The sequence below is a fragment of the Pempheris klunzingeri genome, chromosome 20, assembly GCF_042242105.1.
Source record: "Pempheris klunzingeri isolate RE-2024b chromosome 20, fPemKlu1.hap1, whole genome shotgun sequence".
In the NCBI taxonomy this organism is placed as follows: Eukaryota; Metazoa; Chordata; class Actinopteri; order Acropomatiformes; family Pempheridae; genus Pempheris; species Pempheris klunzingeri.
The window spans coordinates 22,020,660-22,045,700 of NC_092031.1; the positions used below are offsets into that span (position 1 = coordinate 22,020,660).

General features: G+C 44.1%; 3 protein-coding genes across 4 annotated transcripts in view; 2 read left to right on the top strand and 1 right to left on the bottom strand.

The window, feature by feature from the left end:
- LOC139219919 (caskin-2-like) overlaps window positions 1-4,321 on the bottom strand; it is a 48,386-nt gene extending 44,065 nt beyond the window's left edge. Inside the window, exons 1-2 of the mRNA XM_070851928.1 lie at window positions 4,259-4,321; window positions 1,241-1,725 (exon numbers count right to left, since the gene is read on the bottom strand). Of these exons, the coding sequence (XP_070708029.1) occupies window positions 1,241-1,334 (94 nt within the window). The 5' untranslated portion in view covers window positions 1,335-1,725; window positions 4,259-4,321. The remainder of the gene's footprint in view (window positions 1-1,240; window positions 1,726-4,258) is intronic.
- A 4,861-nt stretch (window positions 4,322-9,182) lies between these two features.
- LOC139220235 (uncharacterized) lies at window positions 9,183-13,057 on the top strand. The gene is made up of 5 exons (XM_070852307.1): window positions 9,183-9,279; window positions 9,365-9,534; window positions 10,207-10,489; window positions 10,780-10,940; window positions 11,029-13,057. Exons 1-5 carry the CDS (start codon window positions 9,201-9,203, stop codon window positions 11,407-11,409), a joined length of 1,074 nt encoding a protein of 357 aa, XP_070708408.1. The 5' UTR covers window positions 9,183-9,200; the 3' UTR covers window positions 11,410-13,057.
- Window positions 13,058-17,903: 4,846 nt separating this feature from the next.
- On the top strand, window positions 17,904-23,174 carry mettl9 (methyltransferase 9, His-X-His N1-histidine). 2 transcript variants are annotated; one of them, XM_070851566.1, is made up of 6 exons: window positions 17,904-18,059; window positions 18,252-18,413; window positions 19,288-19,478; window positions 19,552-19,761; window positions 22,457-22,641; window positions 22,736-23,174. In XM_070851566.1, the coding sequence occupies exons 2-6, from the start codon at window positions 18,318-18,320 to the stop codon at window positions 22,963-22,965; spliced, it is 912 nt and encodes a 303-aa protein (XP_070707667.1). In that variant the 5' UTR covers window positions 17,904-18,059; window positions 18,252-18,317; the 3' UTR covers window positions 22,966-23,174. The 2 variants fall into 2 exon arrangements, with proteins under 2 accessions (XP_070707667.1, XP_070707666.1); XM_070851565.1 differs by having other exon boundaries at window positions 17,904-18,413.
- Window positions 23,175-25,041: the final 1,867 nt, after the last annotated feature.

The following is a 25,041-nucleotide window of genomic DNA, read 5'->3' on the forward strand; positions in this document are numbered from 1 at the left end:
GCTGTGTTTGCCTGGTGAAGGTCCAACTTTTTACATAACTCAAGAAAGTCAGCTGAGTAAGTAAACTGAGGTGTTTCATTTTACTATGGGGGACAAAAAGTGACTTAATCATCAATAAATACAGAAATATAAATAAATATATAATCAAATATTAGAATATTCCATAAATTATTTTTAAAAATCGAATAGATTGCACGAATACCATCTTCTTTTTAAAATGTGATTTTCCTCCGTTTTACCGGCTCCAGCGCGGGGGGGGGGGGGGGGGACTACCAAATACTACTTTTGCTAAAAATGTACATCTCTAATTTATTTATTTCATTGATTATTTATTGCCACAGAAGTCATTTCTTGTCCTCCATAATTCTCACCTCAGAGCTGCACAGTACGACAGGGTAACTGTGTTTGGCTACAGAGCTACTCTTCCAAAACAGATAGAATGCCTTGCTCAAAGGCACCTTGATGGTAGTTTATAAAACACATTACTGAGTGGCTTTGCGCGAGCCGCATTTTTTTTAGTCTTTGGTTGTTCACAAACAGAGGCGCAAAGCAGTACAAAAACAGACAATATCACTTTTAATATTCTCTCTGCCGAGCAGCGCTTGCTATCTGCGTCGTGTGGAAAGTGTGTAACAGGCTTTTTCCTGACAGCCACAGCTTTGTTCCCAGAGCTTGTCACTGAGCAGCCAGCCATACTGATGAAAGCCTAGAACAGATAACGCCACAAAGAGAGGCTTCAACTTCACAGCCTGCTTGGCCTTAACTTTCCCCGGGCTTGGATAAGGGAGAACCCTGTCATTTACAACAATACCACTGTAAAGAGAGCTCGCTTGTCGCCTGACTTGGAATCTGCAGAGATAAGGAACTCTGAAAGAGGAAGAAAGCCCCCTACAACCCACAAAGCATGGCATGAGCAGCAGGGGTCTGCATTTAGGAGATTAGCTCGAGTTGTGCAGCAGTTTGAATCCACTTAGTTTCAAATTGAGCCTGACCTGACAGCTGGAGGGGGCTGTGTCTTGTGGCTGACATCTGAATCTGACTCTGTGGTTATCACAAAGAAAATGTACTTGGTTTAGTAACGACAACATCACCCACAGCAGTAGCTCTGGCTCGGCTATCTAGGTTCTCTTTCACAATGGAAACAATTAAACTCCAGGCTTTGAGGACAGAACCAACACAAAATTGCTTAGTAATAACACAAAGCGGCGCTTCCTGCTGCCACTGTTAGCACCATACTCACTGGCTTTGTTGCACTTGACTTTGGAGAGAAGTTTATGTGCCAGCAGAAGATCTCCACTCTTCACTGCCACCAGCAGATCCTGTTCTTTCCCCATGATTACACACCTAACCACAGACACCCAAACTGCTCACAGTCTCAGCCGAGGCTTGCTTCTTTTTTTGTCTTTTCAGTGCTCCTTCAGGCGAGTGGTTTCAGCAAACATTTGTCAGCAGGTGGCTGCTGAACCCCAGCCATGAGGTGATGTTGCGAGTGGAGGGCTTGGCAGCATCTAGAGTGAAGGAGCCTCATGAAAACTGGTCCAGGGGCTCCTTTTCCTCTCGTTGTTGGATTTTGGCTCCATTATGTCTGCAGGGTGTCCGGCTGATTGACGACGATCTTGGATCTGGAGTTACAGTAGGGCGGTTTAGTTGCCTGCAGGGCTGAGTGTGTGTTCATAGTCTGTCTCTGTCAACCTGGAGGCAGCAGCAGCCCACCCTGCCATTCCACTGCAGAGGGACGGAGAGAAAACACTTTAAGTTTACAGTAATTCAAAATATACATTCGATGAAAAGAGCAGCCTCTTTGTGGCATCACCTTAGCTTTGACAGTGCTGTTGAGTGCTTCACCATGTGGGGCTGGCTACCACAAAACTGCTGGCACTGGGTGTTTATTCAGATTTGTACTTTTCTCAACTTATTCTTTACTCACATGGCTTTGATTAAAATCAATATCATGCCAATTTTAGACTATCTCAAGTTGCTATATGGCCACTTGTGTTAAGACATTTATTGGCTATGCTGAAAAATATAATCCATCTTGTTATCACGGGGCACAGGTGTTTTGAATAACATTAACAATGGCTCTGTTCATTTCAGGTATCCCAGTGAGCCCTGACAGTGTGACAGTGAGGCAGCCTACCAGGACCCTGAGACTGAAGCAGCTAAATGGAATTCAGCCAGCATTCATTTTATCATTTCACCTGTGCATTTCCCCCTGCTTCTGAGAAAAAGGCCTATATAGCCGGACCAATAAGCTGATACATCAGCTGCTATTAGTTTAGTGCAAATGTATTGTATTTGAGTACAACTGCTGCACATGCATGTCAAATATATGTTTGATATACATACGGGAAAAAGGTAAAGTGATGTGCCTTACTAGCAATCAACAAAAAAAGGTTTTTGATAATGCTGTCAGGATTAGGTATGTGACTTAGACTTGACCCAACGTCTGTTTGTTTTCTCAGATCCAGGAAGTGCTGTCCCTCAGGAGTGTGCAGCTAATCTGTTACTCTTCCCGTGCAGGAATAAGGCCTCCGTCCATCGGTAACATTTTTCAAACTTTGAGGAAGTCAAAGCTGTGTCTGGTGTGCTGCCAGCTTACGTCTTTGGAAAAAAAAAAAAGTCTGTATTTTTCTCTCCAAGAAGGAGAGTGAGACAGAGCTGACCGCTGCTTCAAAACCAATTTGCCTGAAATCTCCATCGCATGGGACAGCAAGCGAAGAAACAACACTACAGAGACACAAAATAAGCAGGAAGAAATGTGCTCAGACAAGTGTAAAAAAAAAACAGTCCCCTTGTTTCTACCAGAGGCAACATCAAATAGGCTGCTTCACTGAGCCACAGTGCCTCCAATTAGAACAAGAGTCCATTCTGTGTGCAAAACAAAACCACAATTAGGACTCCCAATCAAGCTAAGACGCAATCTTGGAGGATATAATGCAAGCGAAGCACGATCTACCTCGTCTCTTAGTGGGTAGTTACTATGCAAGCAATGGAGAGCTTAAGCGGCATCCAGAAGTTTGGAGGTTTTATAAAGTCAGCTGAATTTGTTGAGTAGATCTCAGAGGCATTTTTGATCTCGACAAGCCGGCAGATATGACGACACCCTTAACTAAATATTCCTTTTCAGCAGCAGGCTTTTGTCTGTGGTTGCATTCATCCTCTATGCTGTTCCCAGGGTGCACTTTGCAAGTTAAAACATCACTATCTTGTCTTCTAGGCTATTTAGCGCTAGTCAGACCGATTAGTTAGTTCAATTACTGCTCTGGACTACTACCGTAGGTGATCGTGCAGCAGTGCAGCCCAGGAGCAGCAGATGCCAATGCATGTCTTTGCACTGACACATGATCTAAAACTAGCCAGGCACCTTGCCAGGCAGTAAACAACTGCATAGCCCTTCACTGACATGAGCCAGAATGTAAACAAGGGGAGCCAAACGGGCTTGTTAGCCTGAATGTCAATGGGTAGAGCAGCAGAAGAGGTTCAGGGACTGTGGGTGACTTTTGCATGGAGTCCTGCACGACAAGTGTCACACGTGGAGGGGAGCCTCAAACTGTTCACTATGATCAAGGAAATAAAGATTTCAAAAAGGAAGCTCAACAGTGTGTTTTGGACTACTGACTTTCCTGTTAACTCTCGATGCAGACAATTTCAGATCGAACCTCGCTGTCAGCTTTGGCTATTTAATCCCACCTCGCTTGTCAGCACTCGTGTGCATCAATTTTAACGCGTTTTAATGGCCTTTGAGAAACATTTAACGTTTCTCCTAAATTCGGCATCCGTCAAATCCTACCAAGTCCGCAGTAACACCTCAGGAACACCTCAACTTTTCTGCGGGACTCACCTGCTGTCGGTGCTACAGCCACACTGACGGTTCGACGCCAGTTATAACTCACACATTACCGTGACATTACTGAAATAACACCCGTGTTTCATTTTGACAGCGCGGGTTAGTTTCCCATGAAGTACCGGGGACAACTACGGAATAACCAGCGACATTCAGCGTCTCAACCCGTCCGGACAGGCTCGTCTTTTAAACATGTTCATTAGAGGCGTCCGCCGTTAAACCTCCGTATAAATCATCCGCACGTTCAGCCTGTCTCCGTTTGATAACTTGTTAAGTCTCGCGCTTCTCACGCAAAGTCCACAAACACTCGTCTTTTTCCTCCCATAACGCGACAGTCTCACGTGCGGGGTCGTTTTAGTTGTGTTTTTGTTTCCCTCATGAAACGAGTTTGCAGTAAGAGAGGAGCGAGCTCACCTTCGGCAGCCTGCGGTCTTCAGGTGGTCACACACACGCTCACCGCGCGCTCGGTGAGGGAAGAGCGCCGGTCAGCGCGAGAGAGGAGGCAGCGTCACAACTTCCGTTTGTCTCCTTCAAAGTAAAGCTCCTGTTGAATTAGATGTTAATATGGAAACTTTAGTTGTTAACTTGTTTATCTTTTTACCTGCTTGGAATGTGTTCTGCCACTGAATGCTTTCAAGTTTTGCATGCGCAGGATATATTTTTTTTACCTTCAGTTTCTGAAACAACTGAGCAGTAGACTTTTTGTAGCGCTCTCCGCCACTTGTTTAAGCTTTTATTTTGAAGGCATGATTACATAACTTCTTCTTTAATAGCATCTATTATCCTTCCTAACTGCGGGTGACTTCACAGAGTTTAGGGGCTGTTAAATGTAACCGGGATCCCACAGAGATACAACAGCACAATCAGAAATCCAAAGAAAAAGTCACGAATGAAGCCAGGATATGGATACTGTGTGCTGCATTATTCTCGATTTAGAGCACTTCTTGGCCGAATTACTAAGAAAATCAAACTGTTGCCTGTTTCCCCGCCTGGTACCTCCTGGAGCCCCATCAGGCACCCTGAGAGAGTGAGGAAGACTTTGTATTGTGGCGACATCTGCTGGTAGAAAGTGGTGCTGTCTGCTGTCAGAAGCTGCTATGGACGTTTGGCATCATCAAATTCAAGAGCAACCTTTTGTCTGTTCCTCTTGTCAGGCATCAGCCAACAAATATAAATTAAAGCTGTGCAGCCAATAGAAAAAATAAAAAATAGAAACCGTCCCTATGGTGCAGTTTTTCACAACTTTTCATCAGGATAAGAATCCTACAGATTTTCTAATCGTCTTTATTATAATCTGGGTTTAGAGGGATTTTACTGATTCTGAATTTTTAACTTGTCAAGACAGTTTTGGTTCTATCTATCCAGGCTATTAATAGACCTCTATTTTAATAATAATCACAACCAAAAGCTCCTACTTTTTTTTTTTTTTTTGCTGTCGTGAAACTAGTAATGGCTCAATAAACGTGACTCATGTGCCAAAAACAGACAGGCAGCAGTCAGGAATCCAAACAGGTTTAACAAAAAGAGAGAGAGAGAGAAGAGAGAGAGAGAGAGAGAGAGAGAGAGAGAGAGAGAGAGAGAGAGAGAGACAGGGATTAAAGGGCTGAGTCTCAGATTCAGACGGTGAGGCAGAACCGTTTCATGAGCAGCACATCATGGGCCAGTATAGAGGAAATACTGCAGAGCTGATGGGAGCAGGTGAGCAGGTGGGCGGTCAGGTGATGGAGAATGGCAGGAGCAGGGGAATTACTGCAGGTCAGGAGGGAGTAGCAGTCGTTAGTAAAACTAATTCAATCAAAATATTAGAAAGATGTGGAGATTTCAGCCATTTTACTTTCAAAATAAACTCTTGGGGATGATTTGAAGTTTAGGAAGGGTCACTTATGAGGGACACATTTGAAAATAGTTATTTTGAGGCTCAACAAAGACACAGCAAAGTTTATTTTACCCTTTTAAAGCCAGAATTCATTCACTCTTTACAATGCAAATCTCCCAGACTTAGAGAGTTTATATAGTCAGGTCCTCGTTTATCACCACTCAGTATCCCCCTTCTGAAACCAGCAAAGCACAAACAGAAAACTCTTCATGCAAGGTCGGCTGTGAAGAGTCACAGCACATCCAGCCAAACATCAACATCACCGCCGTCGCAGTTCAGCCTCCTTGGAGAGAAACAGCAGAGTGACTGGGTACATGAGAATATGATTGATTGATATGATATCATGATATGATATGCTTATATACTGTAGATGAAGGATACTGGAGGTGAAGGACCAGCATGCACCTGGGAGGATGTGCCCTAGCCAGAATTCTAGGTCCAGTAATGAGTTGACATGAAGGCACTAGTCTAAGCCCCGCCAACGCACTGCAACCCCCCTGCGCCCCCCCCCCCCCCCCCCATAATAAATTATCCAAGACACATAGGAGCATGTTTCATTCATTCAGGTTTTCAATTATATTTCCGGCGCGCGTTATCTCTCCACATGGTCGTATAAATGTCATGTCAAGCTTCCTCCACACTGTCATTAATAGAATTCTGATTTATTTAGATAAGATAAGATGTTCATTTGTTAGTCCAACCACGGGGGAAAGGGAGAAGTAAAAAGGTATGTACAGGTTAGACAGAGGAAGTATAAGAATAGAGATTATATACATGGGGGGAGTATTAAAAAAGAAGGGGGAGAAAAAGAATAAAAGAATAAATGTACAGCACAGTCGGTGAACATTATGGAACAGTTTAGGTGCAGTGTGGTCTACGGGAGCAGTGTGGTTGTAGAGTCAGACAGCTGCGATATCACTCCTTCACACACTGAAGGTGGAGGAGTGTGTCGCTGAAGGAGCTCTCCAGTGCTGTCAGTGTGTCCTTCGTGGGGGGTCGCTCCGTCTCATGGATGACAGCTTTGCCATCATCCTCCTCTCTCCCATCACCTCCGCTGGGTCGAGGGGGGCGACCCAGGACAGAGCTGGCCTTCTTGATGAGCTTGTCCAGTCTCTTCCTGTCCACAGCTGTGATGCTGCTCCCCCAGCAGACCACTACATAGACCACTACATAGACCACTACATAGAAGGTCTTAAGCAGTGCCCTCTGCACTCCAAAAGACCTGAGCCTCCTGAGCAGACAGAGTCTGAACACTGAAATAAGCAGTTGGGTAAAACAAAAGTAGGAAAAAAGCAGGAGGAAAACTCAAAGTTAGGTGAGAGCTGCTGTAACAGGCTGCCACATGGACATTTAATTCTCTGTTCCACCGCGTCACTATGACAACAATTACTAAATTACTAAATCTAAATTTTGCTGAAAGGCAGTGGTATAAAATCCAGTGAAAGGGGTTTTTCTACTATGTTATGACCAAGAAATCCTGTTTCGGCACACGAAAGTGAGAAGGTCATGACCTGAGGGCTCCCAAAGTCGACTTAGACTTTTCTTTATTGATCCCCCATAGGGGGAAATTTACATGTTACAGCAGCAACAATAGAAAAAAGAAAGGAAAGAAAACAACAGTAGAAAATAAGCAGTAGCAAATAAATATATGTTGTAATGATAAATAAATATTTACACTATGGACATAAAATGTACAAGTATGGACAGGAATGTGAAATGAATGGAATGATATGAGTGAAAAACAGTGCCAGTCAGCTACCATGCAGTAACTATGGACTGTTCCCCAGTGTGTTAACATCAGCCAGTGATGCTGCTGTTAAAGACTCTGATGGCTGATGGGAGGAATGACCTGCGGTAGCGTTCCTTCTTGCAGGGTGGGGGCCTCAGCCTGCTGCTGAAGGAGCTGCTGAGGGCCCCCACAGTCCCGTGCAGGGGGTGAGAGGGGTTGTCCATGATGGACAAGATGGTTGTCCATGATTAGTCGTCCCGACTAATTGTTCAATATTTATGCAAATTCAATGAGGCAGTATCTGGGGTAAACTGGGGTAAAAATCACTAAAACCAGTTTAGATGTGATAAATTTTTTGAAAAATGGTCAAATTAATATGTTGCCATATGATAATTCCAGGGTCCAGAGTCCCAGGCTGTGGTGAGGGTTTGCCCTGAGGGCTCTGGGTGTCCTCTGGGCAGTCACACTGACATTATGTTTACAACCTTTGATTTCATTTAAAAAGGAAAAAAATTCTTATTTTTATTTATTTTCATAATTTCAGACATTTTGTGCTTATCTGGATTATAAATGACACTATTTCAAACTGTAGTTTTAGCAGAAGGCTTTGTAATATCCCACCCAAATTATATGTTGGTCAACCTTTGCTCACATTTCTGGTCCATAAGCTTATACAGTTTCAACAACAGTATTTTCTTCCTCGAAGGTAATCAGTAAATGCTCTACAGGTGATGGACAGTAACAGAATAGGTAATTGGTGCAGTGGTTAGCACTGTTTCCTTACAGCAAGAAGGTTGCTGGTTCAAATCTGCCAGATGGTTTGCAGTTTGAACCTGGAGCCTTTCTGTGTGAGTTTGCATGTTCTCCCTGTGTTTGTGTGGGTTTTCTCTGGGTACTCCGGCTTCCTCCCTCAGCCCAAAGACATGCAGGTTAATTGGTGACTCTAAATTGCCCCTGGGTGTGAATGTGAGTGGCTGTCTCTCTCTACGTGTTGGCCTGTGATTGAGCGGCGACCAATCCAGAGTGTACCCCACCTCTCACCCAATGTCCAGCCCCAAATGAATGATTATTATATTATATTATATTATATTATATTATATTATATTATATTATATTATATTATATTATATTATATTATATTATATTATATTATATTATATTATATTATATTATATTATATTATATTATATTATATCATATTATGCAATAAAGGGGCAAGACATATTTTAAGTTATAAAAATACTCGAATACTCCTTGAATAATAAATGTGTCTTTCCATAAAAATGTTAAATTGTATCTTGTTCTATCACTATCACTTCTCCCTCATTAAAGAATAAAGAATCTATGAGAATGTGAATATTGCTCATTTCAAACGTTTGATTAATGGCCACAGGATGTCTCCTACTACAGACTCACTGTTTGGCACCAGGAGGCTTCGAGTTTCCACTGCTGACTTCACTTGAACGGGCTCAGGCAGGACACACCAGCAGCGAAGTGTGGTTCCTGTGTGACCGCTGGGGGGCAGCAGCGCTTTATGCGGACCTAATAAACACACCAGAAAAGAAGAAGAAGAAGAAGAAGAAGACGAAGAAGAAGAAGAAGAAGGAGGAGGGCGGAACCGGAACCGGAACCGGAATTCGACACAATAACATTTTTGAAATATGGCGGCTAACGCTGGTCGGACGAGATGGACCATGGCTATGGAAGATTTACTGATAGAATGCTGGCAACATTATGAGTGTTTGTACAACATGTCGTCGGATACGGGTCAGAATGAAGCCCAGAAGGAGCGGGACTGGAAGGAAATAGCAGTGGCTCTGGGACTCCCAGGTGCTGATTTGATATCCTGTACTCTGTGTGTGCGTGCGCGCGCCTGCCTGCCTGCTGATAGCCGTGTTGTTGTGCTGTGTTGCAGTGGAGGAGGTGAAGGTGAGGGCAGCCTCTCTGCGGACTCAGTACTCCAAACTGCTGAAGCCTCTGCGCAGCGGGAGGAGCAATAAAGCGGTGACACCGGGACAGAAGAGGATCCTCAGCTCCCTCAAGTTCTTAGAGAAACACGTCGCCTCCCGTCCCACCGAAGCACATGTGAGCTTTAAGGATTAAGCTTCTGTGTGTCAGTTCCACTCAGGACATCTGCAGCTCAACCTAAAACACATACATCACTTTAACTGTATGCTACATTCTTAATAATGATAATATTATTTGTGTAGCACCTTTAACAACAGACTATGCTTCCTTAACATTAGCATACAAGAGGTACAAAGTTTTATTTTCTCCTGTGTTGCAGTTAATATGCTGATAAAAAGAGGTTTGTCTGCTGTAACTCCATTAAAGTCCCCAGTAATGGCTAGAAAGTTAACGCATCATGCTGCACTTCAGCAAATGCTATGCTACCTTTGTGCCGAATGGAGCCAAACTGAAGGTGCTGCAGGTGACTAATAACACGACAGTCCCATAAACCTTCAGCATATTGTGTCCACAATATGTTTAATGATGGTCATGCGTTGTTCTTAATTTAATTTAAACCTGCAGGATGGGACTTGTTTTCTGGCAGTGAGAGTAATTACACAAACACAGTGGGCACATGCTGATGACGTATAGTCACGAAGCTACAGAGAAACAAGACAGTATTCCATTGTTTAGGTAGAGTAACAGCGACACAGCCTTCTCAGAGGACTTGTGCAAACTGCTGAGTTATTCCTTGAAGTTGTGATGCCTTCATGTCACTTTCAAAAATACAGACGATCTGTGTTACAGCTCGACCAATCAGCAGAAGGGATGTTGACCGTGCAACAGGACAGCGATGACGCGAAGCCAAAGAACGCGACCTTTCAGCTGGACCTTGACTCCGGCCGGTCGCGCTCGCCGGCTGACGGTGGTGGCGTCTTTCGGGCTGCCTGGCCTGTGGAAAAGGAAGATGTGTTTTTCGAACTGTGGCGGCAGCACGAATGTCTGTACAACGTGGGTGCGAAGAAATTTTGCAGCCAGCTTGAGAAGGAAAAGAAATGGGCTGAAATTGCTGCTGTTTTAGAAATTCCAGGTAAGCGCTTGTTTGTCCTAACCAATGGATTCATCATTTAGTCTATAAAATACCTTCTAATAGTGAAAAGTTCCTGATACGGTAGCACGCCATGAGATGCAGCAATGAGCCAGCAAAAGGTAGAGAGCAAGAAGACTGCAAACATGCATCACATTTATTAGGCCTGGGGTTTTGGTGAGTGACTCTGAGCTGCTCATTCTTGAATCCTTAGCTTTGAATCGAATTGTTGGGTCTCTCTTAATCACAGAGTCTGGACCTGCTCTTCTTCTTTTTTTTTTTGCGACTTGCAGTTGAAGCTGTGAAGATGAGGGCCAGCTCACTACGGACTCAGTACTCCAAACTGGTGAAACCTGGGAAGAGGAAGACTCCCTTGACAGCCAGGCAGAGGAAGATCCTGATGTCCTGCGACTTCCTCAAAAAATACATCTGCCATCGTCCCACCAAAGGCGGCGTGAGTGCTACCATTAAAACACCGCGTGGACACTTCCGGTCACATCCTCTGTGCACACGTGACATTCACATGTAATCTGCGTTCACAGCTCGACCGGTCGATGACGGACGCGGTGGAGACGCAGCAGGACAGCAGCGACAGCGAGCCGGAGAACACAGAGCTGTCCTCGAGGGACTCGACGCCCTCACCCACCGAAAGCCCCTCTGTTTCTCCCCCTGCCGAAAAACAGCCCAGAAACCAAAGCAGGAATGATGGAGAGAGGCAGAAAGCTGCGTTGCTGCAGCACATGTTGGACATTATTCAGGAGCCGAGCAGACAACCGGAGAGAGACTGCGAGGACTCGTTTGGCGTCACTGTCGCGATGGAACTGAAGAGACTGCGGAGCCCCGTTTTGAGGAACAGGGTCAAAAGACAAATCATGACTATTCTATATGACGCTCTTGACTCTGAGCAGATAACGGTCTCGTAGCAGCCCCCAGCACACTTTCCCACGCTCTGTAACCTTCGTCATACCTTAAAGCTGGGGTTGGCAACAAAAGACTAGATTATGAAAATATCCAACTGATAAAATCCCAGCCCCTCCCCTCAGGACTCACTTCCCCAAAACACACGAAGCCTACAGATAATTATCAGCTGACTCTGCAGCTCTCCTACCAGGTTCCCTCAAATAGAACCCGTGCTCGTTAGAAAATGTGCACGCCAACTAAGCATAATGTACACTTTCATCACTTTAATTAATTCAACGATATAGTAATGCTTTTTAAATCATTTTAACGCCTCCTTGTTTTGAATAACTCCCCCAAAAGTCTTATTGCCTGACGTCGGTCACCGTGGGTGCGCTAACGTCCAGAGAGTTCTCATTCCTCGGCATCAAGCACCGACGGCTTTTGTCACATCTTTAAGCATCTCCCAGCGACACACAAGGCGCCTTCTGCAGCAATATTAGAGCTCAGAGGAGCTGTTCGGACCGTCGACTCATTCCAAGACCGTAGGCAACAAAGCCGTGTGGTCAAGTTTAGGAAAAGATGAAAGTTTGTTAAGTTAAGTTGAGTCGAGTTAAGTTTTACTTTTGGTTTCACACAGGACTCTGATTCTGACACACGCCTGCTTCACAGAAATGCCTGCTGCTCTCTGCCCCGGCCATTAATTTATATTTAATTTAATTTTCAGCCATAGCAGACGGCTGTTTTGAATGGAAATTGCACCCACTGTACGCTACGTGCTCTGCACCAGACAGCAGACTTAGCAAACAGTTGGTGGTGCTCCACGGACTCTTCTTCGTTCTGTATTTCGCAGCTTACTGGACTTTTAAAACTGGGTGTCTGCGCTGGCGTCCTGGTGGTCTTTTCTCATGCCATCCTCCAGTGATTACCTTTTTAATATTGTTCCTTTACCCCCAAGTGTATTCAGACCCGTATACTGCCTCAAGCTCAAATTGCCTTGTTACTGTGGTTGGAATAATAAATCTGTTGTAAGTTCCACTGTGTAAATAAAGTTAAAGGATGGAGCAGCCGCAGTGACAGAGAACCAAGGTTCAGTTGTTCCAGATACAACAGAAACTCGTTCAGAGGAAAGATTGCAGTTAAAAAAAAAAAAAAAGTGCTTTTCATACTTTGCAGACTGAAAATTGACAGACAAATAAAAGCTTTCTTTCACAGAGGTATTTTATCGACCCTGTGAACGTGTGAAGAGTCACGTTGGGGAAGCTCAAGGCTTCTTTTAAGGGGGGGAGCTTTTCAGCAGCGCTCGCAGCAGAAGCTCTCCTCCTTGGCGCTGCCGTGGCAACACAGCCGGTGGATTGTCAGTGCAGTGTGTCAGTCGCTTTTGGACACTTGAGGCACTTGGTTCCTGTGGGTCCTGGTCCTGGTCCTGCTGATGTGGTTCTCTGGTTCCTGTGGGTCCTGGTCCCAGTTCTGCTGATGTGGATCCTGGTCCTGGTTCTGCTGATGTGGTTCCCTGGTTCCTGTGGGTCCTGGTCCTGGTCCTGCTGATGTGGTTCTCTGGTTCCTATGGATCCTGGTTCTGCTGATGTGGTTCCCTGGTTCCTATGGATCCTGGTTCTGCTGATGTGGTTCCCTGGTTCCTATGGATCCTGGTCCCGGTCCCGCTGATGTGGTTCTCTGGTTCCTATGGATCCTGGTCCTGGTTCTGCTGATGTGGTTCTCTGGTTCCTATGGATCCTGGTCCTGGTCCCGCTGATGTGGTTCTCTGGTTCCTGTGGATCCTGGTCCTGGTCCTGCTGATGTGGTTCCCTGGTTCCTATGGATCCTGGTCCTGGCCCCGCTGATGTGGTTCTCTGGTTCCTATGGATCCTGGTCCTGGTTCTGCTGATGTGGTTCCCTGGTTCCTATGGATCCTGGTCCTGGTCCCGCTGATGTGGTTCTCCACCAGCCAATGGATGTGCGTCTGTCCAAGGCTACAGCCTGTCCGTCCTTGGGAGCTGGATCTCTCCTTCACTGTGGTGCTCCCGGAGGTTTCTCTTTTCCCACTGGGTTTTTTGAGTTTTTCCTTCCTGAAGAAGGAGGGTCATAAAGGGCAGGTGATGCCTCGGACTGATCCACCGGACTGATCCATTGGCCTCATCGACTGCTGGACTCTTTATTAGATTGTTCGTTAGCTTACACTTGTTTATTTCAGTGAACTTTGTAAAGCACTATGAGACACTCTGTTGTGATATTGGGCTATACAAATAAAATTGAATTGAATTGAACTGGAAAGGGAGATCACCTGTGTGGAACCTCTCGTGGCTGATCAGACCACTCAGATCCGTGTAAGTTCTGTCACACAGAGTGCAGGGAGAGGGTCCTCTGAAATCATGCGCTTTGACGTCGTGCTGGTTGAGATCCACGAAACCTTTGAAACTCTCTCCCCACTTGTGTCTCAGATTTACGCATTTCAAGTCTTGTGTCTTAGAGTGACCCGTCGCATTCCACGCAGTACACTGAAGTATTGGCAGGTTTGCAGTGAGGTGTCTTCTTTGACTTAAAACCTTTAGATTCCGTGCTCCTCTGATTCCCCTCATTCTGTCGCTCCCCTTTTTACGCCTCTTAACTGGACTTCGCTGCTGAATGGTTGAAGATCTTCTCGGTGGGAAAAAGGTTCTACCTCTTCTGAAGGAACCTCCACGTGTTTCTGACCTTTCCTTTCACGAGTGCTAATATCTGAAGGTAAAGTTTTTCTTGTGTAGCAGTCACTACGGTCACTTCTTTGTTGAATGCGTCCATGTAATCAGTTAATATATTTTCTTCACAGGTAGCAGACGAGGAGCTGAACAGATGCTGGCACCCGCTGCTGGATTATCTGAAAAATTACAATATATATACATTTACCACGAGATAAACAGCCAAGTGCCTTCACTGATTTGTCTGTGCCGTAAGTTTATGCCAGCTTTCCATCCACACTGTGCTCCATCTTTCCGTTTTCAGCTCGTTGACTGAGATCTTTTTGATGTTCCAGAAGAGATTTACGTTCCTCGGGCCGACAGAAAGGCTTCACACATTCAGACAGAAGTGACGGCACGTCGCTGAGGCAACCTGCTCATGACAAACATCACATCGACGGAAACATTTTTGGGGGAAAATACAAACTTTCTTTGATTCTGCGAATAAGATCACAAGATTTCGATCAGCCTCACGTTGTGTGTACGTTCTACACAGAGGTGTAGTCAGGAAGTGGTCGGCCTTGTGTAGCTGACTGTAAGCAGGCTGGAGCAAAGGGGAGAACGGCTTTGTTTGGCTCTGCTCACAGTTCAGCTTTGACCTTTGGACAGCTGCTTCAGCAACTCCAATCTTGACCCTAAGCCAGGCTGACCATACTTAGCTCACTGACTTGACTGTGATATCAGTCTGCTTGTGTCGCTCCTGCAAAGAAAGCCTTTATTTGTATTTAAAACAAAAACAACAACACCTAACATCACCTCATTTATATTTTAATGCTGTAAATGAACTGAGTCCAACATTTTGTAGGCCACCTGTTTAGGATTTGGCACAGTCAGTAACATGTCTGTCTGTAACAAGCATCTGTATATCTTCAGTGTACTCGTCTCCAGATCTGGCCAGGAAAACATCCCGTAATTGACTGACTAATTAACTTAAAGGATAAGCGACACAGCTGGGATGCCTGGCTGGAAGAAGCCCTGCCTCTCCTCCTGGTCTTCAGTCAGGATGTGAAGAAGACGAAGGAGGTCTGACACAGACGACCCATCCCCTCAATCACTCATCTGTGATGTAGGGCAATAGTCACAAAGCTCTGGTTGCCATTTAATCACTGAATCACTGACTGTAACTGAATATCACAATATTCTCGGCCTGTTACAGTACCCGAGCCCGAAGACCAAGGCTCAGCAGACTCCTCTGTCTTCGATTCAGAAGCTCCGGGACAATCTCAGTTGACTGCTGGCTCAAAGTCGTCCAGCAGCACACAATTGGCCACAACTTTCTGCTGGACAGTTTCCCAGCTTGCTGCACAGACCAGCCGGAGTGGAGGGACTAGGAGGCGCAGACGAGACAGGGGCACAGGTGGACCTACAGACTAGTGATGTCCGATCGAGGCTTTGTTGAAGCTTCGACACGTGATTCATAAAATGGTTCATTACTCGAGGCTTCGATGACACAGTGCTCGAGTAGCACATCTAATGGTCAATACACATTAAGTGCAATGGAGACGTGTCATCTATTGGTTCATGGATTGTTTGGGATTTTCTGTCCTCATTCCTGTTCAACTACACTACATGGTTGTATGGTTTCAAGCTGACACAATGAAATATGAAATAAACATGAATGAATGAATAATGAATAAACATTTTGTTTTATTTGGCACGTCTGGTTGCATGAATGAATGAGTGAATGTCTTGTCATTGCAACGGGTATAACGAAATAGAAAAGTAGTGGGCTATAGCTGTATACTTGACATCAAACCTAAATAGCCCATAGCTCTAAAGATGTTGAATAGTGGGCGTTCAGTAGGCTAGCTGGCAAATGTGATCTCATTTCAGATGTTTAATTAGTTTTAGTAAAGTGGGGGTGAAGAACAGGGCAGAGGGTGCTTGTGTAACTGTTTGAGTTTTTATTAAGAAAGAAGAGTTTATCTGCCATTTTTGGACTCAAGCGGTTTCTTTATATCTATCTATCTATCTATCTATCTATCTATCTATCTATCTATCTATATCTATAGATATAGATATCTATAGATCTATATCTAACGTTATTTAGAACTATCTATCTATGTAACTATGTCTATCTAGTGTTATCTAACTATGTAACTAATTTATTTATCTATTTCTCTCTCTGTGTAGCTTACTATCTAACTATCGATTGATCTATTGACACTGATTCTCCTCAAAATACGCAATCTGATACAACACTACACTACTCACAAAAAGTTAGGGATATTCGGCTTTCAGGTGAAATTTCAGGATGAACCACCACCAATACATTTCCTGCTTCAGTTAGAATTGGTATTTAAACAGTCCTCCTCATCCTGCTGTTCACATTCTGACATCATGAGACCAAGACGACACCTAACAGTTGATCAGCAGCACCTCAACACTGGAGGCTTCAAACAGGAAGTCCTCAGACGGAGGTGTTCACTGAGCTTAGAGGGTCACAGAGTGTCATCAGGAGGTTGGAACAGTGATACAGAGACTGGAAGAGTCACAGAAAGGAGAGGAGTGGACGTCCTTTGGCCACATCCCAATTTTACATTTACCCTCCACTGTTGTTAGATTTTCTTTCAATAAATTGTTTAAGATGAAGAAACTACCATTGCATGCTTCTACTTAAATGCCCTACTTTCATGATATAATATCACTGTAGCATTCACTTTTTACATTTTCCATAAATTTCACCTGAAAGTCGAATATCCCTAACTTTTTGAACCCTGTACTTACTCTCACAGCATTAAACAGAGACAGGCCATCCCTGAACACTCTCGAGACCAAGTGATTCACCTGAAAAACCGAACCAGTCAGGTGATTCGTATGACGTCAGAAGCACTCAACTGCTTCGGACGTCACTAGTCACGTGACCAAACCACGCTTCGGCACAGTGGTTCGATACAATTGTTTCATGAGCTACCGCGCATGCGTCGGAGCCTGGGGAGTCAGAGGACCATCACTATTTATTTATTTTTTTTTTCAATGCTTTATTGAAAAAATACACAAATAAACAAGTATGGCAACTTGATTTAACAGACATTGTAACAATATAAAGAGATTGCCAAGGGAACATCAACTTATCTCAAAATATAATACATACATTTGGTGCTTCAACATAATAAATTCAGAGCAGATTGAGGTAGAGGTAAGGTAAAAAAAAATCTTAAAAAGACAAAATTAAAATAAAAAACTAGATAAGATAATAAAGATTTCATATATATTTTAAATTCATTCAGGAAAATAATTTTGGGGGATGTTTTCAGTACTCTGTTCTTATGGATAAAGAATTTTGCTAGACAGAATTACATTACAGCATAGTTCATCATTTTTGTTTTGCAAGATCAAACCAAAGGTTATATCGTCTCTAGAGACAGAAGCTGGAAGCAATGGAATCTTTTGTTTGATCCATTTGTGCATGTTAAGCCAACGCCGGCGCGGTACTAAAGCAAAGCCAAGAGCAAGAATGAGCAAACTCACGCACTCTAGTCTGGAGGAAAGACCATCTAATAAATCTTTAGAATGTTTATTTTGTTACGTTACGTGATTTAAATTGCGTGACCAAACACTTCACACCAGCCTTTGGGAGGTTATGGGACGATTCAACGTCGATGCTGTCACATGATACTAAATTGAAGCATTTCTTTTCAATATGCCCGCTACCTGACTTCTCAGATATGTGATGCACATTTCGGCTTCACCACCTGTGTTCCCCTTCGTAGCCGAATCAAGTGGAAACGAACGGCGGAGAAGCACTACAGATACCGGGAGTTCCGGGGGACACATTTAGCTGTAACTCAGGAAGCGCAGACTATGCGGATGTGATTATTTGTTGTTGACACTGTGGGCAGGGACAGTGGAGAGGAGACACTAACTTGACATTTGAAACATTCATAAGACAATGGATTCACAAGACTAAGATGAGGAGTAAATAGCAGCTGGCCTTCTTAAATCCGCCGCACCCTCAGGTTTGTTTGTTTGTTGGCTTGGAACCGGAGACACGCGTTGGCGTGTTGGTTTACAATTGGCTGCCATTACCTTCTTAATCATCTAATATTAACTACTATCCCAGTGCTTTCCACTGGCCAGCTTCTTCAAGACTGCAGCCCGCTGTCTGTCAGCTTTCCAACTCAGGCTTGTCCATTATGTGTCATCTACAGCTGAGGACACTGATTTTTCTAGCGTGGGTGCTGGGTTACGTCGCCTTTCTGCTCTCCATCAGGAGGATGTGGACCGGGAAGTACGCCCGTAGTCCGCTCGTGCGCTCACTGTTTATGAACATGGTGAGCGAGAACGAAGCGGCCGCGATCGAGACACAAGAGGTATGACTTATTGTTATCATATCAGACCTGCATGGCCTGAGTCGGTGCCCGTTTTGAGAGACAGACTACAGCCAATGCACGTGTGTAGACTAGACTCATATGTGTGCGCTTTTTTTTTAACTTAGCGAGCTTCAGAGGACAGATTTGTCACTTTTTTGAATGGAGTCTGGCATGAGGCTGCCCTTACAGGTGCCTGTGCTTACCTGTTGTTGTTGTTTTTTTTAGATTCCTACTCTAATTTAAAAACTTTCCAGCCTCACATCTTAGTAGAGAAATTAATGTATAATAGGAGCATGAATCCTATAAATAGATGGAGGGATTCTTGGATGGATTATGGGCTTTCTGGGAAGCATATCTCAGAAAGCGGACGTGTCCCGGACGATCTGGGAGGTCTGGATGATTCATAGCAAGGCAGCAGATCACAAATCTATTTCGCTCCTAAACCATTCAGTGTTTTCTAAAGCAACAGAAATATTTTGGAATCAATTCTTTGACAGCCAGTGGGAGATAGGGCAGCTCATTTGAGGAGATTCAGAGCTACAGATACTGTAATTAATTATAAGATGACATACAATCATAGCTATGTCTAGGTGCCGCAATTTATATGAAAATGCAGTATAAATGTCAGCTGGGATAGGCTGCAGCCCCCCAGTGACCCTTAGGGATCAGCCAGTGGTACAGACGTGGATGGTTGGATGCAGTAGAGATGTGTCTGCGCTGTGGAAATGGAACCCTGAATTCTTTATTTGTGACATTAAAAAAAACCTTGATATGAAAAACCCGTACAATTGAAAGATGTCACACAAAAGTCCCTGATTTACATAAAGCCATATGTGTGCGTATATTGATATACATGTGTTTCCCATTGCTCCAGTGGTACCGGTGCTGTCCTGACCTGCTCGGAGAATCCGTGCAACCCTTGTTTGTGCAAAGCCACCTGGACTCGGGCACTAAAGCTTTTCTCAAGCGGAGCGTAGAGAAGTCTGGCTGGCTGTTCACCCAGCTCTACCATTCTTTTGTATCAACAGTCCTCAGCCCTCTGGTCTCCCGCACCTCTATCAATGGGTGAGTACTGCAAGACACATCTGTCTCTGTTTCACCGGTAGAGCATCTCCTTCTGACCTGCTCTCTGTCTCAGGTTTCTGGGTCGAGGCTCCATGTATGTGTTTTCTGCGGAGCAGTTCCAGCGGCTGCTGCGGATCGGCCCGGAGTGGAGGGCAGAGAGACTCCTGGACCTCGGAGCTGGAGATGGAGGCGTCACAGAGGTGATGGGAGCCCATTTCAGAGAGGTGTATGCAACGGAGGTGTCATTACCCATGAAATGGCATCTACAGAGGAGGAATTACAAGTGAGTAGTGTCACAGGATTGTTTAGGTTTAAACTCAAAACTGTCTCTATGTTTATCAGTTGTTTTGATAAATGTTGTATACATGTGAGATGTGAGATACAGTACTGTGCTAAAGTCCAAAGCAGGTGTGAAGAAATTCTGTAAACTAAGAATGCTTTCAAAAATCTAAAAAAATTATGTTTTTATTAATTTACAAAATGCAAAGTGAGTGAACAGAACACATTTGCACACAGTTTCTGAAGGAACTCTGCAGGTAGGTTGTTCCAAACATGTTGGAGAACTAACCACAGATCTTCTGTGGATGTATTCTCTTCATGTAATCCAGACAGACTGGATGATGTTGAGATCAGGGCTCTGTGGGGGCCACACCATCACTTCCAGGACTCCTTGTTCCTCTTTACGCTGAAGATAGTTCCTAATGACACTGGCTGTATGTTTGGGGTCCTGCTGCAGAATACATTTGGGGCCAATCAGACGCCCCCCTGATGGGATTGCATGATGGATAAGAAAACTTGCAATGAACCTCCACCAGCTTCACTGTTGTCTGCAGACACTCATTATTGTTCTGCTCTCCAGCCCTTCAGTGAACAAACTGCCTTCTGCTGCAGCTAAATGTTTCAGATTTGGACTCATCAGTCCAGAGCACCTGCTGCCACTTTTCTGCTCCCCAGTTCTTCTGTTTTTCTGCACAGTGAAGTTGCTTGGCCATGTTTCCACCTCAGAGGTTTGGCTTTCTGGCCACGATTCTTCCATGAAGACCACTTCTGGCCAGACTTCTCTGGACAGTAGATGGTGTAACTGGTCCCACTGGTTTCTGCTGGTTCTGAGCTGATGGCTGCTGGACATCTTTAGACTTTAAAGGGAAGTAAACATCATTAGCACCTGCTTGCTATAACTGGCTAATCACACACCAGACTATGATCCTATAAAATCCCTGACTGTGTGCAAGAGTACCTAGATCACACCAAATATTGATTTGATTTAGATTTTTCCTCTGTTCGCTCACTTTGCATTTTATAAATTGCTAAAAAAATAAACTATTGAATTATATATTTTTGAAAGCATTCTTACATTGCAGCATTTCTTCACACCTGTGAGAGACTGTACGACCTACAGGACTAATTCCATCAGTGTAACAGAGTCATATCATTAATATCACCATGCTGTTGCTCTGAGCTTAAGCTGCAGTCAATGAAACTCAAATATTTAAAATGAAAAAACTTCCAATGACTTTGGGGTGTAGTATTGTAGTATTGAGTGTTGTACTTTTATTACCCTACGTGTTGTGAGGTCGTTGTAGCCAAGCCTCTGTTAACATAGCATTAGGTCAGCTGTGTAGCTATTATCCATTCATGCAAAGTATCATTCAAAGTGTTAGGATGTTTTACACAGACTAAAAGCATTCGTTCATTCCATTTGCTTCCAGTTGATGTGTGTAACACTGGAGAAACTAGCAGGAGCAGCTAGATTTTGAAAGTATCCAACCGTAAAAATTCCACTCCCTCCAAAGCCACGCTCTCAAAATCCATGAACACTGCCTGACTGCTGCTGGGGGGGGGGGCGAGCACACGACGGCCAGGAGAAGGCCGGTCACTGCCGCGGCTCTGTGCCAGTGTCTCTCAAATCTGTACTGTTGTGCACACAACCACAGACGAACAGCCTCTCCCACAGTTTTTTTAGTTGGAATAAACACCTCCTGTTGAATACCGCAATCATTTAAACACAAGCAGAACAGCTGTCACGACCGTATCGTTACCTTTAGCTCAGAGTTACCGCTCACTGGGTTCAGAGGCTGAGCTTTGTGCTGACTAAACGACAGCCTGTGGTGGTACACAGCAGCCACGGCTCGGTGGGTGTGTGCTTCATGCCGGTTTGACTGAGCCACGGCTCGAATTTTGGCAGCACTTTCTCTGGCATGCTCTGCACGGGCAGGGCGTGGGGGGCTTTTTACAGCCCTGTGACTGTCACGGATAGTGAATTCTGTTTTTTTTTTTTAATTTTTAGACAAACTATTTGTTTATTTATTTATTGCTGGAGGGCTGTTCCAAGAATTTCAACAAATGGAACAAAAAATGGTCCAAAATAAGTTACAAACCCTGCCTTTAAGCTACGATTAATAAAACTCAGATATTTCAAATAAAAGACTGGCTTTGGCTCCCAGTAAGTGACCAAAAAAGCAGCATGGTGAGAGGCGATGGCAATTGTTAGAAGGTTTTTCTCATGTAACATGATTCTGTAGGAACTTGTGTCATACATGGTATACATGTTACTCTCAAGTCAGCATACTACTCTTCCGACTCTGCTTTGTCTGGACAATTGGTTGTTCTAAGGAAAGATCAAGTCCATCTTGGGACATGCTCTCATGTATCTGAAACCAGATATAGCTTGTAGAATCCTATAGATGTGGTAGCTTCACTCTGTATTCCTTAGTCTCATCTATGCCTGTGATGTTGGACTCCGAGCTCGTTCACCTACATAAACTTCTTGAATGAATCTTGGACTCCTCTCTTCATTGCTACAACCACAGAAAAGCATCCCTACAGCAATAAAAACAGCATTTCTGTTTAAAAAAAAAAAAGCTCAGAGCAACAGAGTGTTGAGGTTGACATGAACCGCTGCTAAAGTTATATAAACGATCATTTCTGGCACTCTTGAAAAGAACTTATTAAAAGTCATGTTTCTCCTTTGTGCTCAGAATCCTGGGCCTAGACGAGTGGCAGCAGACTGGTTTCCAGTACGACGTGATCAGCTGTCTGAACCTGCTGGACCGCTGTGAAGATCCGCTGCGTCTCCTGCAGGACATCAAGCGTTCGCTTGTTCCCAAGACCGGGAGACTCGTCCTGGCTGCGGTGCTTCCCTTCCAGCCTTATGTGGAAATCGGTCAGTCGGGCATCAGTACGCCTCGCGCTACACGTGTATGATTTCATATACTTCCTCTGCGATACAAATAGAATCTGTCTATGTTTGTTCCCAGGAGGAAGATGGCAGCGTCCCAAAGAACACCTGAAAGTGAAAGGAGAAACATGGGAGGAGCAAGTAACCAACATGTCCAGCGAGGTTTTCCGAAAGGCCGGGTTAGAGGTGGAGGCTGTGACGCGGCTGCCATACCTTTGTGAAGGGGACATGTATAATGATTACTACGTTCTCGATGATGCGGTTTTTGTTCTCAAGGCCTCGGAGGATAGTTCTGAGTCTGCTCACTGAATACCAAATGCACTGTGGGGTCGCGGGAGGCAGACCGTGTTGGTACGTTACTCCGGGGATGGATTTGAATGCAATTTTCACAAGCTTCTTCCATCACAGACATAATTTCTGTGTCTTGTTTGGGGTGTGAAGCTCAGGTACTGTTGTCCCTACATCCACCAGCCACCTCGTGTGGCGGTGATACCTCTATATTTTAAGCAAAAAAATAACTGATGGGCAATTTGTCCATCCTGAAATGCTACTGAAGATCAAATCTCCAACATCTCGCCATGTTGTTGCTGTTCATTCTATAAAGTTCATCATTTGTGGGAAGTGTTTACTGTTAGTGTTTCATCATTCTGTAATATCAATAGCTGAATCTTTGTTGAATTTGTACTTATTTTTTCAGTGTCTCTGAGGACCAGCATATGCACACACTGATTTGACCACTCTGAAACGGGCGTCTTCTATTTTAATGCTACTTTTTTTTTTTTTTTACTTGTTAATGATGACAGAAGTAATATGAGGCCTTTTTAAGTCAAGCTTATGTAACTTGCGTTAAACGGCTGCTACAGTGGTCACAAATGGCTACCATCGAGAAGCATTTAAAGCTGCATTTATTCTTCACCATTAGGGCTCAGCACAACGAGTTGAAAACACTGACATATTATAATGCAATAAAGTTATTATTATTGGCAGGCTTGTAACAAACATTTGGGTATTTCCACATGCAGAAGCAGGAGCAGCATTAGCATTGATTTGGTGGAGTGTTTCTGGTCACCTGGTCTTCCCCAAATCCTGAGAATAATATGGTGGGGGGGGGGGGGGTTTAGCTGCAAACTTTCTGCACAACTATCACCAGCTAGTCGTGAGCTTGGCTGGAAATGAGCCTCATGATAGTGAAGTTACTGACTATAAATGCAAAACAGTGACCCAAAAAGACTTTTTAAGGAGGGGGAGTTCCAGTTTGGGTGGTAATTCCAAGTGAGGCTGTCACTGTGAGGGGCCCTTTGTCACGTTACATGTTTCACCCACTGGTAATATGCAAAATACTGATTAATGCAGTTTTAATGCTAAAACATTGTGTAACTGCAGCACAAGCAGAAAAAAAGCCATAAAGCTGCCAAACGGACTCAGTAATGCCGGTTACATAGAAATATCTAGCTAAAGTTCTAACATTTAATCACCTTACTGCTCATACCGGACCGAGTGGGGCTGTAGCAGCAACACCCTGAGCTTACTGAATCAAGCAGCTGTGCATTTTATTGCCTTTGAACTCGGCTTCTTACTTGTAAGATTATGATTATGAAGAAGTTACATGGTCTCTCTTTACAGATGCTGCTGCAAAACAAAAATGATTAAAAATGTGCCACATTTAATGCAATATTTTTTATTGCTTATATAAGAACATTTCAGAATAAAAAAAAAAAATCAACATTATTTCTGGCATTCCTCTGACCTCATTTTTCTGAGTAACTGAATGCAATGTACAATCAGTTGAGATGACATTAACTCTGACGTTGTTAGTCTTTGTTCCAGACAGGGCACGAGGGACTCTTAGGAACCCTGCATGGAGCTCCTAAAAAGGTTTAAATAAAATGTATTTATTTATATAGAATAATTAGGTTTATCTCGACTCATCTTTGCTTCATTAACTTGACTCTGGCTCAAAGGTAGCATGCAAAATATCATGCAAAATCAGCAACACATCAAAATGCTGAAGGTGGACAAGTTGTTCCCTGATCTAGAATATTCATTTTATGCAATAAAACAATAGCTCTGTCTGAGTTCCAATAAAATATAAAATATGGTCTGTTCATGTGACGTCGAGCATATTTTCCACATAGCTTAAATGTATTTCCTGGTGCATGCATTTCCTTGTACATGGCAATCAGGAGTTGAAAGACGATACTCGGACTTACTACCTTTTCCACAGACCCTGGAGGCAGCATTCGTAAAGCATAAATTATGTAAATGAGGCGTCCTCGTCCTCTGATTGGCCGAACACACGAGCGCTCCCCGTCTTGCATTGGACGCTGCTCTCTTGGCCACGTCCCCAGGCCACGTCGCGCTCCGCTCGCCATTTTCCCATCTTCC